Consider the following 15,619-nt stretch of genomic DNA (forward strand, 5'->3'; position numbering starts at 1 on the left):
GTACAAGGACATCCACGATGGGACAAGCGTGATGGAACCTCAGTCACTTCCTCTGCCAGGACCAGCAAACAAAGCCAGAAACAAATTACTATCTGCTTCAGCTCAGGTTGATATCAACTGGAGGTAAGACTTGGGTTTTAAGAATGAAATAAGGGACACATGAAAATAACCAGCTAAATATAGAATTACGTACGCATTTCACACCTGCTGCATGTGCCTGTCACGTGTATACACGAACAACGTCTACTCCCTAATGAAAACAATCGGAGAAAGGGAGCAGCCCGGGAGATGAGTGCCCTTTTGGGGTAAGTGATGTGGACAGAGAAGCCTCCGGACCCCTGGCCTCTTCTTCCCTCTGGCCTCGTGTTCAGACTCATGGTGGCAGATCATGACAAAGCCCACTGCCGCCTAAGTGGTGGTCAGCAATCTTTGCTTACTTTCTGCCCTTTTTCAAAAAGGGTTTGCAACAAAACCAGTGGCCCCCACTCGATGAAACAAAATTCATTTGGTTTACCGTCTCGGAGTTGATAGATTTGACTTCCTTGGCAGAAAACCTGAGGAGCCTGGGTCCATCTCTCCTTCCTTTTAGTGAGATACCTGGGATCCGCTCACCTCTGAGCTGCCTTTGGTCTAACTGACTCCAGGGAAAGGAGGTGGGTGTGGTGCTTGAGTTACACAGACTATTGCTACATTATATAATGTTGTTTTATAATGTATAGTTACACATACATATTTATAAGACTATCTGTAGTCCTAATGGCCTAAGAGAGGTGATAACAGGGGGACCACGTTTTCTGAGGGACAGTTGAGTGGCTGCACCTCCATCCTTAGCTGCGTGAGGACCTTGGCGTTGCCACCTGCACCCTTTCCTGACTTGAGACTTCTCCCCTGTGGACACACTCTCCCTCTGGTCCCAGCAAGTCCTTGTGAGATGTGCTGGAGCAGAGGCCAGTTCATTTAGACAAGATTGCTTCGTGGGGCATATTCTCACTTCTGTGCTGACCCACATCTATTTCTCCACCTCTTCTCTGTGTGGCTCAAACTGTCAGTTTTAATCAACAAATCCTCTGTGATTTAGGCTCCCACAACATTCAGTACTGTCTCTCTTCTCACTGTCAGCTGAGATAAATAACCTGTGAGTTTTGGCATTTGCAGCGGGCCTCCTGGTCAGTGAGAAAATTAACAAATCTGTCCATCTTTGCTTTTCTACTTTCCCACACCTTGTAGGCATATAAGAACCAAAGACGTGTTATCTCCTTGGGTTGCTATACACCTCTCGTTACTAATCTTGAGGTGACAGAGTTTGGATTTAGTGGCAGGGTAAGGGTTGCTATGACAACCAGCTGATGCTCGGCCCTCCATGGGAGGTCTTTGCAAAGCCTCCCCTTTGGGTGGGGACCACGACCATAATGGTGCACAAGACCCACCCAGGGATCTAGTGCCCTTTGGGCCTTCAAAACACCATACAAATATTAATGAGTGTCCCTCTGGAAGAAGGAGCAAAGCCTCATCGTGTAATCTGAGAAGTAAGAACCAGGATAGTTTGGAAATCAGCTTGCATTTGGACTCCTCTCTGGGATCGAGGTACACGTGGTTAGGACTCAAGCAGAACATTCGTCTTGTTGAAATCGTCCATAGTGCAAAGGGCAACAACGAAATATTACATCGCTCTCTGTATAATTATTCTTTTATTTATTCTAGCGTATCGGTTCCTTCCATTCCGAACTCCCCGGCTACTCTGGGCAGCCTGGGCCTTCCCGTGGACTCATCCATTAGGTCCTTCTCTCTTTCCTGTCCCCTCTCCTCAGGTGTTCAAATAAACAATCAATCACCCACTTCCGTGTTTGCACAGACAGAGACGAGGAAACGTTCAACTTTATCTAAATATGGAAAAAAAAATTACATCTGCTAGTAGACTTTAAAAAAACCCAGCTAAGAGAGTTTTCACAGGAATACTACAGACACACAGAGAACAGGAAGAAATATGCCTTTTATTAGAAGTCTCATATGTACAGGGAAAGCTGTTTCTCACAGCACAGGGGAGGCTGTGAGGAAGAGCAACTGTCGTCGGAGGTCACCACGCTTACACTGGTCACATCATTTCAACATCGCTATGTTCCGTGAACAAACAGAACCATTACACAGAAATGTAAAAGAGACGTAGGTACGGGGATGAACCCCTCACATATTTTCTAAAAAGAAGTGGACACAAAAATACAATGTGCCAGTAAAAATAAAAAATAGGCATATCAGTACATGTCTTTTTTTTTTTTTTCTTTTTTGTTAACACACAGTATGCTGAGCTTTCATCTCAAGCTTTTTTCACATCGGGATTTGCAGGCACTTTAGCAATCCAGCCACGGTTTACAACAGGATGTTCAGACCAACAAATGAGAAGATGGGAACACGGGAGTAACCCAGGTCCTCATGGCCCGCACGTACATGAACATATTGACACCAGGGCAATCTTTTGTTATCCCTGTTTGGGGACACCAGAATGTTCTGTGGGATGTGGAACAGCTTTCTTCTTGTTTACCTTTTCTATTTCATGGCAGAATTATCTAGAAACCTGGATGACATCACCAGGCAGAGAGACAGCAGGTGGATGAATAGACAACCATCCACTGCAACCGACTTTAAAAACCGGAGAAAGCAGGTGAGGTTCTGGAATCCCAAAAGGAGCGTCCGACTGATCCTTGTTCCATGCTGGGCCCTTCCTGCTAACTCATCAAACAAAAACTAATTTAAAAAGAATGGCTGGGATGTACTGGGCCAGACGCTCATCCTGGGAGAATTCTCTCTTTCCTTAGCTACCACCCACCGTGTCATGACACACACTGGGCCGGTGGGTGCGCGGCCCCCTGCCCCACCAGGGCTGACGCCTGTCTCCCCTGTTTCCCACGCAGAGCCATGGTGACCCAACACACGTGAGGATCAGGACTGAGCAAGGGTATTTATACACGCGGACAGAATCATCACTTTATTGGTAACACTGAGTTATAAGGCAGTTACAAAAGGACCCCCCCTGATAAACAGACAGTGTTGGAATATGGCTTAGCTTCTTTTAGATGAAGGAACTTTCTTGTCGCAAGGGGCTGAGAAAGAACAGGGAAACCATACTGGTTACAAAGGATTAAAAATGACTGTGCCGGGAAGTACCACGGAGTCCCAGTTTCTGGTGTATGTCACCCACTTTCATCCACCAGAGATGGAGATGTCACCTCACCCAAGAAACTTAAGGGGAAAAAAGAGGGATCAACGTCACCCTTGACTTCAGGGTAATCTGTTGCCACAAGCTGTATGGGGCGGTAACACGAAGCCACGACGTCTCCCGGGCTGGGCCAGATTCCCAGTACCTGAGAGATGCAGAGCGTAGGATGCCTCGAACAGGTGATTGTCAGATGGCAGGAAATCCTTCAATGAAACAGACACTTGGGACACAGTGGCAGAGACATTAAGGCCTTCCATCGAATTGCCCACACTGCTTAAAGGCACTAATACCAGCAACAGAAGTATTCCCTGCTACCACCGAGGTTTCAAAAAAACTCCCAAAATACGAGTCTTCATAGGAAAATGTCCTTTATTGCATGACACGAAGAGTCTGCTCTCCTCCTGCTCAGGAATAGAAGGGTCTCCCTTTCTCAGGAGTCTGGAGTCTGTTCAGCCTGGCGACCTGAGAAGGGGAGGGGGGAACGTCCTGCCGGAAGGGCCCCTTGGGGGGGATGTGACTGGGGTCCTGGACTTTCTTATATGAGTCATAGTTGTTGAGCCCCTCGGGGGGAGGGGGCTGCTTCTTCATCTGCTGCTCTTTCCGCCTCTGCTCCTGGCGGAGGAGCTCCTGGGTCTCCAGCATGACCCTGGCGTTGAAGCCGTGCCCGCCCAGGTAGCCGTTCCGGGAGCCTTGGTAGCTGGAATACCTGGGGTTCTCCTTGGCACTCTGGAAGCCTTCCCCAGGGGAGTAGTTCTGCTCCCAAGAATCCTGGGAGACGGAGCTGGCATTTTTCCTACTTTGCCTAGGAAGCAAAGCCCAAAGGTGAGTGTGAGGGCTGGGAAAAGGGGAGGGAGAGAGATGGAAGGACGGAGTGAGGGGTCAGGGTTGAGCCAAAATAGCACTTCTATATCCCAACAAATATTACAACAAGTCCCCTACATACGAACCTTCAACTTGTGAACTTTCAAACATGCGAACGTGTGTTCGCATGTCTAATCACGGAAAGTTACTTCATGTGTCTGGCGTACACTGTCACGTGTGTGCATCCTGTACAAACGGTTGTGCTTTTGTGTACTTTACAGTACGGTGTAGAGTACAGTAATACAGTATCTTCATTTCAGGCCCAGGATGTCCAGAAGCAAGCATAAAAGCAGCGGTGATGTAGCTGGTACTACTGTACTCTTCAAGTACTGTACTGTAAGACTAAACATGTCTTCTTTGCTTTGGGGGTTGGTTTGTTTTTTTAAGGTATTATTTGTGTGGAAAGTATTATAAAACGATTACAGTACAGTACTATATAGCTGACTGTGTGAGTTGGGTACCTAGGGTAACTTTGTTGGACTTAGGAACATGCTCTTGGAAGGGAACTCGTTCGAATGTAGGGGATTTACTGTATTTGGTTCCAGTCACGTGCCAGACACTGTGATAGGGACGGGAGGATGAAAACGTGACTGTCCCTGGCAAGTTCAACTCTGAGACAAGTCTGCACAAACAACGGCTACACAGGAGAGACAGCTAACAGATTCTGCAGCTACTCAGAAACAGGGTCCTCCTCCTGTGTCTGGGTGGTGCTATCTGTTCTGCTCAGGGTGACAATATCTCCTGCAGTTTAGACTCATTGGCAGAATGCTGTTAGGGGTATTAGCGATTTGGCAGCTTCTACACCAGCAATAATTTCTCGCTTTAGAACGTTACAATTCAATTCTAAACAAACCAGACAAATATTTTACGCAGCTACCACCATCGTGCCAGAGACGCTAGCTAATATGAAGTACGTGTGATGGATTCCGATTTGAGTTCAGTTATGAAAGATTTAAGTCTAGACTGCTTTATGATTAAAAATACAACAGGCAATCCCTTAAAGCCCCGGCTTTTGAGTTGTATATGTGAGCAACTGACACCCTTCGGAATACATGCTCATCAAGATTGCAGAACCTGGACGTGTGTGGAGAAAGCACTATTTTCCTGCCCACGGTATCCTTACCCAAGCCCAGGGTAACTTACTCAATTCATTTTCTGTCACCCCAGGATGGGGAAATAAATCAGAGTCCTATAGACATTTCAGCTTCTTATCCCTTCTGCAATAAAGCTGCACATCATTTTCAGGAAACATTATTCTTTTGAAACATCTTTAATTTACTATCAAGTCTCTAGATGCTTTTATGAATTTACAATAAGATTGGCTATGATAAAGTAAAACAATTTTGTGCCAGGAAGGAAGACATGCCCTAATTTTTTTGCCTTAAAAATGGAAGAGAAGGAGCGAGAATTGAGCCATAAAACAAAATATATTGCTCCATTTATCAATAAGAAAATCATTCGGTGTCAGTACGTATTGTTCAGCCTTTCCCATCGACACACACAATATGACAGAGTGTTCAGAAAGACCAGTAGAGGAAGAATAAGGTCTATGCAGCACTGGGTCTCCCACAGGAATGAAGCCATTTGCATCCCTGAACATTCAGAAGTTCCGTCAACATGGTTTGGGATAAAATCTGCCCCTTTTCCATAGGACCTAAAATGTAGTCAAGGGTATTTTCAATAAGAAAGATGAACTACTGTCCAGAATCCTCCCTGGATATGACTCTGATTAATTGAACAGCCTACAGTGTGTCCATCCTTTTAATGGGAATTGGGCCATGTGTACAATCAGCCCAGGCAAGGATCCTTATATTTGATGGAACAGTTTATTTGCCTAAAGCACTGATTACCTTCACTTAAAGAGTCATAAATTAATCTGCTCAGAGCAATGAATGATGCAAAGTGCCAGCATGAAAGCAAGGGATTTGACATTAATCCTGAAACTTTAATTAAAACAACCAACTTGCTACTGATGTTACAGCAACAACGCGGGATTCCTTCCCAGGTCAGTTATCAGTTTAAGGATAACCAGAAATGGGCTTCTTCATCCTTGGTCCACGGGGATCCACTGGCCCTGTCCACCCCCGTCTCCGACTCCATGATGCCAGAGGCTTTGCTCCACGTAATCACGTACCGGAAGTTGCATGTTGAATCAGTCCAGGAAAACAGAGTCTTTTTGTATTCAAACACACGGAGAATTCACTAACGGTTTGTTCAGGATGGAAATTATGACAATGTGGGAGAAAGAATTTCTTGAAGGTAAAATTTTCTTCAAATTAAGCAGTTTAGAGAGAAGGAAGAAAACCTCCCTGAGGTTCGAAGTAAGACACTTGAGGAAAGTACATACACACAGATACGTACACATGGATGCATGGACACACGGACACACACACACACACACACACACACACACACACACACATGCTTCCTCAGAAAGGAAGCTAGCGTAGCAACAAGCTCTTGATTAAAGAAGAGGACAAGAAATGAGCAGGTTGTAGAGAAACACAAGAAAGCAGCAGACAGAGAGTTTCCTCCACTGGAAGACGAGGCACACAGGCGCGGAGCACAGTGTGAGAGAGGCTGGGTGTCCCGTGGACACAGATCCAGCCCTGAGTCTGCGCGTGTGGCTGTGTGAGCCTGGGAGGGTTATCCTCCCTGGGCCCAAGGTGCATCATCTGTGAAACAGGCATAGTCTCTAATCTCATAGGGTTCTGGGGAGAAATAAATGAAATCACAGACGTAAAATGCTCACAAAAGTGTGGCATATAGTACATGGTTCACTACTGGGTGACTTTCAAGTGACTTGGCCTCCAATCATTAGGCTCTGGGTTTGGGAGGGCATCTTTCTGACCAAGGGAAAAAAATAAACAAAAAGTTCAGCTTTCTGTCCTTTGTCTGAAGGGTTGGTAGAGATCAGGGAGCAGAGAAAGGCACCAAAGACTAACTGGAGAACCCTCACTCGGGGAAGCAAGTCACAAACATGTCCCAGAGTTAGAATCAGAAGCAAGCTTTCCACTGTCCCAGCGTTGCTCAAAGGCCACGAATAACCACAGGAGCCACAAAGCATCATTCCTTCCAATATGTCTTTACAGTCAACACGCAGGTTTGTTGGGTCCTGGAATGCGCTCACTGGAGACTCGTGAGTCGACCCAAAGCACGGACCCTGGTGTGGCAATAACTGCCTCATAGTGATGACGCCTGAAGACCACTGTCATGCACAGGACACCCAGCAAAGCCCCAGCGCCTGAGGAAAGCCGCCAGTCACTGCGCTGAGGAGGACACACAGGGATGAAGAAAGACAGACCACAGCTGACAAGGTGAGAGGTAGTCGAGACACGTAATAAACGGGCCTGTTGGGGAGACTCAGTCAGGGCGTGGAGACAAAGCCGGGAAGCAAGGTGGATGAGCAAGAAGCCACCAAGGGCAGGAGGAAAGATGCAGAGGAAAGGTAAAGAAAAGCGTTCAACAAAGAATCTTGAGTATGTTTTTCTATCAGTGACTATGACCCAACATACTTTTCTACAACTCAGATTTAGAGCTGCCTTTTGGATACTAAGGAACTAAGCTAGGCATTTTTAAAAGGATTTAAAAAAAGAAAGTAAAACAGAAAAAAGAAAACTAATTTAGGAATAAAAAAATAAAAAAGAAATCCCCCTCTGATTGAGAATTAAGTGTGTGGCCACTCGTGTCCCCTTTCCCCCGATCTCGTGTTACCACCTGGCTAGTGTTTCTTACTGACATTTCGCGGGGCAACCTGAATTCTGCCTATAGGTTTCCTTAATCACAGTGAGAATTTACAAACCCCTCTGGTGCGTATACATCCCTCTAATTCAAACCACCTCACCTAGCGCGCCTGAAACAGAGTCTCGACCATTTGTTTTCTTTTATGCTCCACTTTGCCACTGAACCCTTTGTGTGTGCGTGAAATCGTTTTGGTATCAAATGCCACAGCAACTTGCTTAGACTGAAGTCCGCTAATTGTCCACATCCGAAGAGCTGAGGTCCAGTGTCTTTGAGGAATATCACATGTCAGAAACGGGGATGCGCCTCCAGCTCGTGAGGGTCACAGCCCCCCTCCGATCTCCAGCCTCTGGCTGAGTGAGGTTCCCCGCAAGGAACCAAGAGGTGTGCAAGGCCCTGCATTCCTAATTCCCTCACTCAGAGATGCACATTGAGGAATTACAGTTGACCCTTGAACCGCATGGGTTTCAACTGCGTGGATCCACTTACACGTGGATATTTTCCAAGAGTAAATACCTCAGGACGACAGGGTCTGTGGTTGGTTGAATCCATGGATACAGAGGAGTCGTGGATGGAACCATGGATACGGAGGGCTGACAATAAGTTATATGCAAATTAACCCCCCCCAACTGTACTCTCTAAAAGAAGTGAATGTGATGTACAGGCCGACCAGCCCCGCTCACCTAAACTCACACAGCTCTTTAATTTTAAGATTTCTACTTTTCTCCTATCCGCACAGAATAAAATGGCTAATAGTAAGGGAGTTATAAATGACCAGAGGGAAAGTTCTGGTTCTTTAGGGAAACACTAACTGACGGCCATAGTCCCAGCAGCAGCAAGCCTCTGGTCCATGGACTTACAGGTGCTTCTACCTGTGCTTCAGGGGGAGAGGAGGGAGAGAAGCACAGAGGAGGGGAGAGCTGGAGAGGGTCAGGAGTGGAGATGGAGAGGGGCGCCAGGATGAAAGGATCCGTGTGGAGAACTGAGTGACTTTGGAAGGTGAGCAGGAGGCATCCGGGGCACCTGCCTCTCTCTGGTCCTCTTCCCGAGGATGGGGCCCCGGAGTCTCTCCTCTCACCAGGCCCTCCCACCCCTATCCCTCCTCCTTCCCTTCCTTAGTCCTGGCCATTTCCCATCTCACTTTCTTCTCACACACACCTTATGAGAGCTCTCCTCCAATTCTTATAAATATTCTCAAACATAACTAAAATATAAGAAGCCAAACCTTTTACCAATAAGATAAGATCACAGCCCCTGCGCGGACAACACCATCCGCGTGGGCCGTGATGCACAATGGCCACTGCGTGGCTGGGACGGCAGGGCCACACCACGCGTGTCAGGTCATCCCCATCATCACGCTCGTCTTTCTGATGGAAGGCAAGCCGACAGCCCCAAGAAGGGAACTTACACAGGAGAAGCTTTTTGTGTAACCCTTGAAGTGTTGCCCATTTGATGCTCTGGGGTGATTCAGGCGGTGGCCTTCCCCCAAGTGCTAAGGGCAGCAGAGCACAGAGGCCTTTATATCCATATCGGCTCACATTCCAAGTGTGAGCACCAAAGCCCTCGGTAGCAATGAGCATTACAAAATAGTGGTTTAGGGTCAGGGGTTGGGCAGGGTGGGGTTTGAATTCTGGTGGAATTACATACTAGTGTGTGGCCTTAAGGGGCGTACCTTAATTTCTCTGAGCTGTTTCCTTGTAAGACGTGCTCTCCAAGGACTTGTCTAGACCTAAACTTCAATGACTCTTGCCTAGAGTGGGCTAAATAACTGTTAGTTATGCTCCTATGTAAAAGAAAGGAGACTTCCGTAGTCACAGGAGACACAGCTTTATGGATTGAGAGAGGACAGCTGAGTGATCAAGTTCCCACACTAGGCAGTGCCCCTCCTGGTACAGAGCTTCACTCACACCCACGTGGGCGTGGCTGACCCGGGTCAGTGCAGTGAAGTCCCCCAGGGCTGTTACGGTGATTATTTAACATGAAAAGGACTCACCTTTATTAGAATCAGGATCACTTTTATATCAGTCAGTCAAATTTGCCCCACCCCAGCACTGTTTTCCCCCAAATTCAAAATGGTCTACTTGATATCAACATGGTAAGTAGACCGTTTTCCACCCAAAATGTTTTTGTCACCTGGTTTTGAAATCGTGTTCCGTACAAACGCCTGTAAGAATTGGGATGATAGGAGTGACTTCTTTGGGGAAGTCTGGAAAGCTGAATGTTTTTAAACACTTTCATTATTTACAATACTTAGATGGAAAATGGCTATTAATTTCAACGTCTTAGGGTGCCGTTACCTGAGGGCTCTCCAGGCCTTTGGCAGAGAAGCCCTGGGGCAGAGGGGCCTCCACGTGGGGAGCCCGGCAGGGAAACCCTTCTGGCTCAGCCACCAGCTAGGCAGGTGGACATCCCAGGACTCTCCGAGGTTCAACACTGAGCAGAAGCAGGGATGGCAGGACGGCAAGAGAGGCGGGTTTCGGACCAGTAATGCCCCCTAAATATGGTGCCTGGAGCGTTTAGCACCTATCCTTTTGGAGAACTCTAGATTTACAAGATATCATTTATCCTAGTTACCCCTGAGCTGAGCAAAGTCAAAGTTCTCTTTCCACTTCTCAGTTGAGGAATCTGTCTCCAGCCCCATGGGAGGTCACAGAACCAACACAGTAAGTCCCCTACCTACGAACCTTCAAGGTGCGAACTTTCAAAGATGTGAACCTGCATCTGGTTCCAGCAAGGAACCAGAACCTGTGCCATCCACGTCAGGCGTGAGGGAAATGGCAGCCCGCCCTCCGTCTCCTCTTGCTGATGACCCCTCCACTCTACCATCTCCCACCTCCTCTCCCTCCTCCAGTCCGTACCTCTTCTCACCTGTTCCCTCGATGCCAGCCCCTGGATGCCAGCTATTGTACTACTGTACTTTTCAAGGTACTGTACTGTAAGATTAAAGATGTTTATTTTTTGTCTTTGTTTTTTAGGTATTATGTGTGTGAAAAGTATTCTAAACCTATTACAGTGCAGTACTACGTAGCTGATTGTGTTAGTTGCGTACCTAGGCTACCTTTGTTGGACTTATGAACAAATTGGACTTACAAATGTGCTCTCAGAGCAGAACTCGTTCATATGTAGGGGACTTACTGTACCAGAACCCAGGTCTGACCCCTAAGCCCAGTCCTCGTGGATCAAGCCACTTCAGGTCCAGTGAGGGAGCTGTCCGGTGAAGGTGTGGCCATCTCCTGAAACACCTCCCTCCGGGTCTCCCTGCCACGTGGTAAGGTGGCCTCTAAGTAAGCGATGATTCCCACCGTCTATGTGCGGGTCTTCGTTATTGGAGAAGACAGTGCACTGGGGAGGAGGGATTTCCCAAGGGACAAGGACGGGGAGGATGGCGACGCGCGGGGGGTGCGGGTGGGGCGCTCGTACCGCGGCAGGGAGCTGTACTGGCGCTGGGCCTGCTGGAAGCTCTCGCGTTCTTCCTGCCGTTGCCGCTGCATCTGCACCTCCACCGACACCGAGTGCCGGCCGCTCTGCGCCGACGGTCTGGAGTTGGGCTGCGGGAGGGAAAATGCAACACGAATCACGAGAAAGGAATGACGAATATCACAGGACCAGTGACTATTTCCATTCTCACAGACTGACTTAGAAACAATTTGCAACTTCCGTGAATGTCTTAAAAATCAAGTGCAGTTTTCTCAAGAGGCGTCTCATTGATCTCGTGAGCCCCAAATACCCCATCATCCTAAATTTTAATTACGGCTTTAGAATGGTTTAAAATTGAGACGTCCACCTTTCTAGTCTGCCTAAGTGAGGTTTGGTAAATGCTGACATTAGACACTAGTTTACATCCCTTGTATATACAGCAAATACAGAGGAGTCAGGTTGCTCAGAAATCTAGAAGTCAATGCCAAAAAATATAAAAATTTGCTACAATAATTCACAACAGTGGGAAAGTCCAAGGGTACACACTTGAAAGTTGGCCATGCTGGTGAATCTTTTCAGTAGTTATGTATTTTACTCTAGCAGTAGGATACAATGTAGCGGATCCCCCTTTTATTAAAGGATAACAGCTAAATTTTGAACCAAGATTAGTTGAAACTAGGTAGCGTTCACCACGTACAGGTCCTCCAATCCACGGATGGCAGCCACATGTGAACAAGAAACACTTATTCAAAGAATGAATCTGCAAGGTAACAGCTACTGGAATTGGTTATGAAATAATACATTTTGCCTTAGTTATGAGGATATGGCATTTTTACCTAGGTTAATTATAGGCTACAGAGAAATTTTCCATCCTCTGGCTAAATACTTTGGTCAGCAGGTCATCTGCTCATGGCTGCCGCTGACCAAAACCAGATATTGGGTGATATATGATGCTGGGCCCCTGTGGATGCTTTAGCTTCTCACCATCAGCGTTTAGCTCACCTTCGAGATCTGGACTTTTGAAAGTAGCTCCACGCAAAATAGACAACGATGCCTCTAACTTTACAAAACAGCTGACAGTGGTTGATCATAGCGTCAATGGCAGTCACTCTTTTTTTTTTTTTTTTTTTTTTTTTTTTTTTTCTTTTTGCGGTATGCGGGCCTCTCACTGTTGTGGCCTCTCCCGCTGCGGAGCACAGGCTCCGGACGCGCAGGCCCAGCGGCCATGGCTCACGGGCCCAGCCGCTCCGCGGCATATGGGATCCTCCCAGACCGGGGCACGAACCCGTATCCCCTGCATCGGCAGGCGGACTCTCAACCACTGCGCCACCAGGGAGGCCCAATGGCAGTCACTCTTAAGTAATCCTTTTTAGTGCTCGCCGACCTCTGCCCCCTTTGTGTTATGCAACATTGTGCAATAGGCTTATTCTGAATGAAGACTGTCTGTTATAAACAAGTTATTGATTTTCTTTTAGAGTTGAAAGCCAATGAGAGACTTGGGCTCAATAATCATTTTCTGAGTCTCAGCATTCATTTGGTAAGATAACACGTGGGTTTGTTCCTTAAAGAGTGGCTCCTCTGGTTGGCTTTTGTGCAAAGAGAAAGAACGCAATCTCTATTGTCCCCTTTCTGCCTAGCTAGCATATCCCATATGTTGGTAAGCAATGATGAGGCAATATGCAGGACAAAATTTCAAAGCATATGTGCATCATCAGCGAGCATATTAAAAATATCCTGATACAAAAATAATGGGTGAAGAGATTACCCCAGTCTCTACTAGTGGATGTTTATAACCACACGCCTTGGAACAAATGTGTGTGTGGAGACCCACTCCACAACACCGTTCAAATAACATCAGTGGTGCCTTCAGCAACGAAAACACATTGCCGAGTGAGCTCTGCTTATACAAACAGAGCATGAAGCAATTGTTCATCAGCAACATTAAGGAGACAGACAGTTTCTTCCATGACCCTTGATGAGGCTGGCCCCGAAGAGCACTGAGCTGACCTCTTATCGGTGGGGAGCCCGGGGAAGGGCCACTGGACGGGGAAAGTGAAGCAAGGAAATACGCCTTCAAAAAGAACCCCATTTTCCTTTCCTTTACACCCAGTCTAAGCTACACACATGTGTCAAACAGTCTTGAAAGGCCTGGCATTCTGCTGCAGGATTTAGTAACCAGCTTTTCAAGCTCACGCCGTTCTGTGACACGCTGCTTGTGGAGTTGTGAAAAGAAAATGCAAGGTCTTGTAGAAAGTTGTTTCTCCCAGAGGCCTGAAAATTTGATTCTGACGGAGGAAAAAAAAAAAAAGTTGAAGGGCTTTTGCCTCCGCTACTGTGCATTTTCTGATACTGTTTATCAGTGGCACATCTGGTTGGGTTTGGATGAACCCCAGTAATGCAATTATCATGGGATCTGAAGACAGAATGAGGGGATGAGTTTGGAATCAGCAAACTGACATATTTCATTCTGTTTGCTCACTCTGATGAAATACAAACCTCAGCCTTACTATTAATATTTTACTCTCTTTCTCTTTTCAGAGCATGCAAAAGAGTAGGTTATTAGAAAGAATCACCAGGGCTTCCCTGGTGGCACAGTGGTTAAGAATCCACCTGCCAATGCAGGGTACGTGGGTTTGATCCCTGGTCAGGGAAGAGCCCACATGCCGCGGAGCAACAAAGCCCGTGCGCCACAACTACTGAGCCTGAGCTCTAGAGCCCGCGCACCTCAACGAAGAGTAGCCCCCGCTCGCTGCAACTAGAGAAAGCCAGAAAGCCCGTGTGCAGCAACGAAGACACCATGCAGCCAAAAAAAAAAGAAAAGAAAGAAAGAATCACCCTTATTTTTAGGATGAAAGTTGACTGGGCCGCAGATTTCAAGGAAGATTGTGTGCATGACGGGTCCAGAGCAACAATGAGAGAAGGTCGTCCTGGCAAGTTTTCTACTCGGCCTGAATCAAAAATAACCTGATTCATGATTTCAATGAAGATCTCATAAAAACGTAAATTGTGGGAACAGTCTTACCACCGACAGCCCCAACTTTAAGATACTGTGGTTTTGTGGTTTTCATCCCTACAGCAAAAATAGAATAATGTATCTAGAGTCCAAAATCATAAAAATAAAGATAGAAATGAAGAAAGAGATCAGGTTTAACCCCAGAGAGAAGGGCATGTTTTCAGATAAAACAGCATCAGCAACTACAACAAAGCAACATCTATACAGGGAAACACGCAGGGAACACATAATTGTAATGATTCCAGAGATTCACCAGACAGCAAGGCAATAGCTCAGCTTTAAGAGTGAAAATTATAAATAACCCTGGCCTTGTTTGTGATGAAATTGGTGACAAGCAGCTACCTTTTAAGTAAAAAAATAGCCCAGGTTGCCAAAGCCATAATAATGACAGAGGTTATAAGACAGAAGTATATACATGATTATCTCTTATACAATACACTGGAGAACCACGATACGTGACTGTCTTCATGGCTTATGTTTAAAACCACAAGTGAAAATGATGCAGGCTGCTTTTGTAAATGAGCTGCAAAGTACTGGTCTTTATTGTGATTATGAAGAGATACAATTTATATTATATAAAAAATTACATAAAGCTTCGAAAGCTGAACAGTTTTGGTATCACTAATGTAGAACAAAATATTGAAAATATCTTCTGTACAGTGTTTCACTAAATTAAGTCCTTATGCATTTCTCTCCATTAAGTAAAAATCATCCTTATTTTTCCAAAATAAAAATAGACAACACAAAAAATAAAAATACAAAACCCAAACTGTTAATAGACTAAAGAAAGAACAAAAATAAATGTATACTGTACAAAGTTTCAGTACTAATTTGAACTAGGTGGTATTATAAGACTTTTAGAGCTTCGTATAAAAGTGTATGTGTGTCTCTTACGAAATAAAATTCATTAGTTTTATTAATATTTAATACTGTTTAAATAATCTAATTTTTCTTCATATAGATAAGAAAAAGAGCATGTATGCATATGTGTGTGTGCACTTGTATATATTCACACATACACATATATGTAATAGTCTTATGAATGAGAATTTAGGGTGGGCTTTCTACTTAAATTATGAATAATAAAAAATTTCAAATCTTCACATATGTCCAGGGCATGTAGAGAAAACAAAAATAAAATACAAGAAGTTTCTGTGCTTTGGATGAAAACCTATGATGAAGATGATGATAATGATAAAACAAAGAACAATGATATCCCTTGAGATTTAAAGTCCTTATTTTAGCAATTCAAATGCACTGCAATCCTAGTATGAATTCCACATTCTGATAACAAATAGTCACTTAACCATGTTAAGAGTGTAAGTTGTTTACTCTGTTTAAAAGTGGCCATTGCTAATATTGGTAATGGTTTTCTA

The 15,619-nt window shown here is 45.5% G+C and overlaps 1 protein-coding gene across 12 annotated transcripts in view; it reads right to left on the reverse strand.

The window, feature by feature from the left end:
- Positions 1 to 1,975: 1,975 nt before the first annotated feature.
- PARD3 (par-3 family cell polarity regulator) overlaps positions 1,976 to 15,619 on the reverse strand; it is a 629,984-nt gene continuing 616,340 nt past the window's right edge. For all 12 annotated transcript variants that reach the window (XM_082620041.1, XM_082620034.1, XM_082620050.1 and 9 more), the window contains 2 exons: positions 11,234 to 11,361; positions 1,976 to 4,013 (listed from right to left, as the gene is read on the reverse strand). In XM_082620041.1, the coding sequence (XP_082476167.1) occupies positions 3,617 to 4,013; positions 11,234 to 11,361 (525 nt within the window). In that variant the 3' untranslated portion in view covers positions 1,976 to 3,616. The remainder of the gene's footprint in view (positions 4,014 to 11,233; positions 11,362 to 15,619) is intronic.

This window comes from Mesoplodon mirus, assembly GCF_964341445.2.
Source record: "Mesoplodon mirus genome assembly, chromosome: 4".
Classification (NCBI taxonomy): Eukaryota; Metazoa; Chordata; class Mammalia; order Artiodactyla; family Ziphiidae; genus Mesoplodon; species Mesoplodon mirus.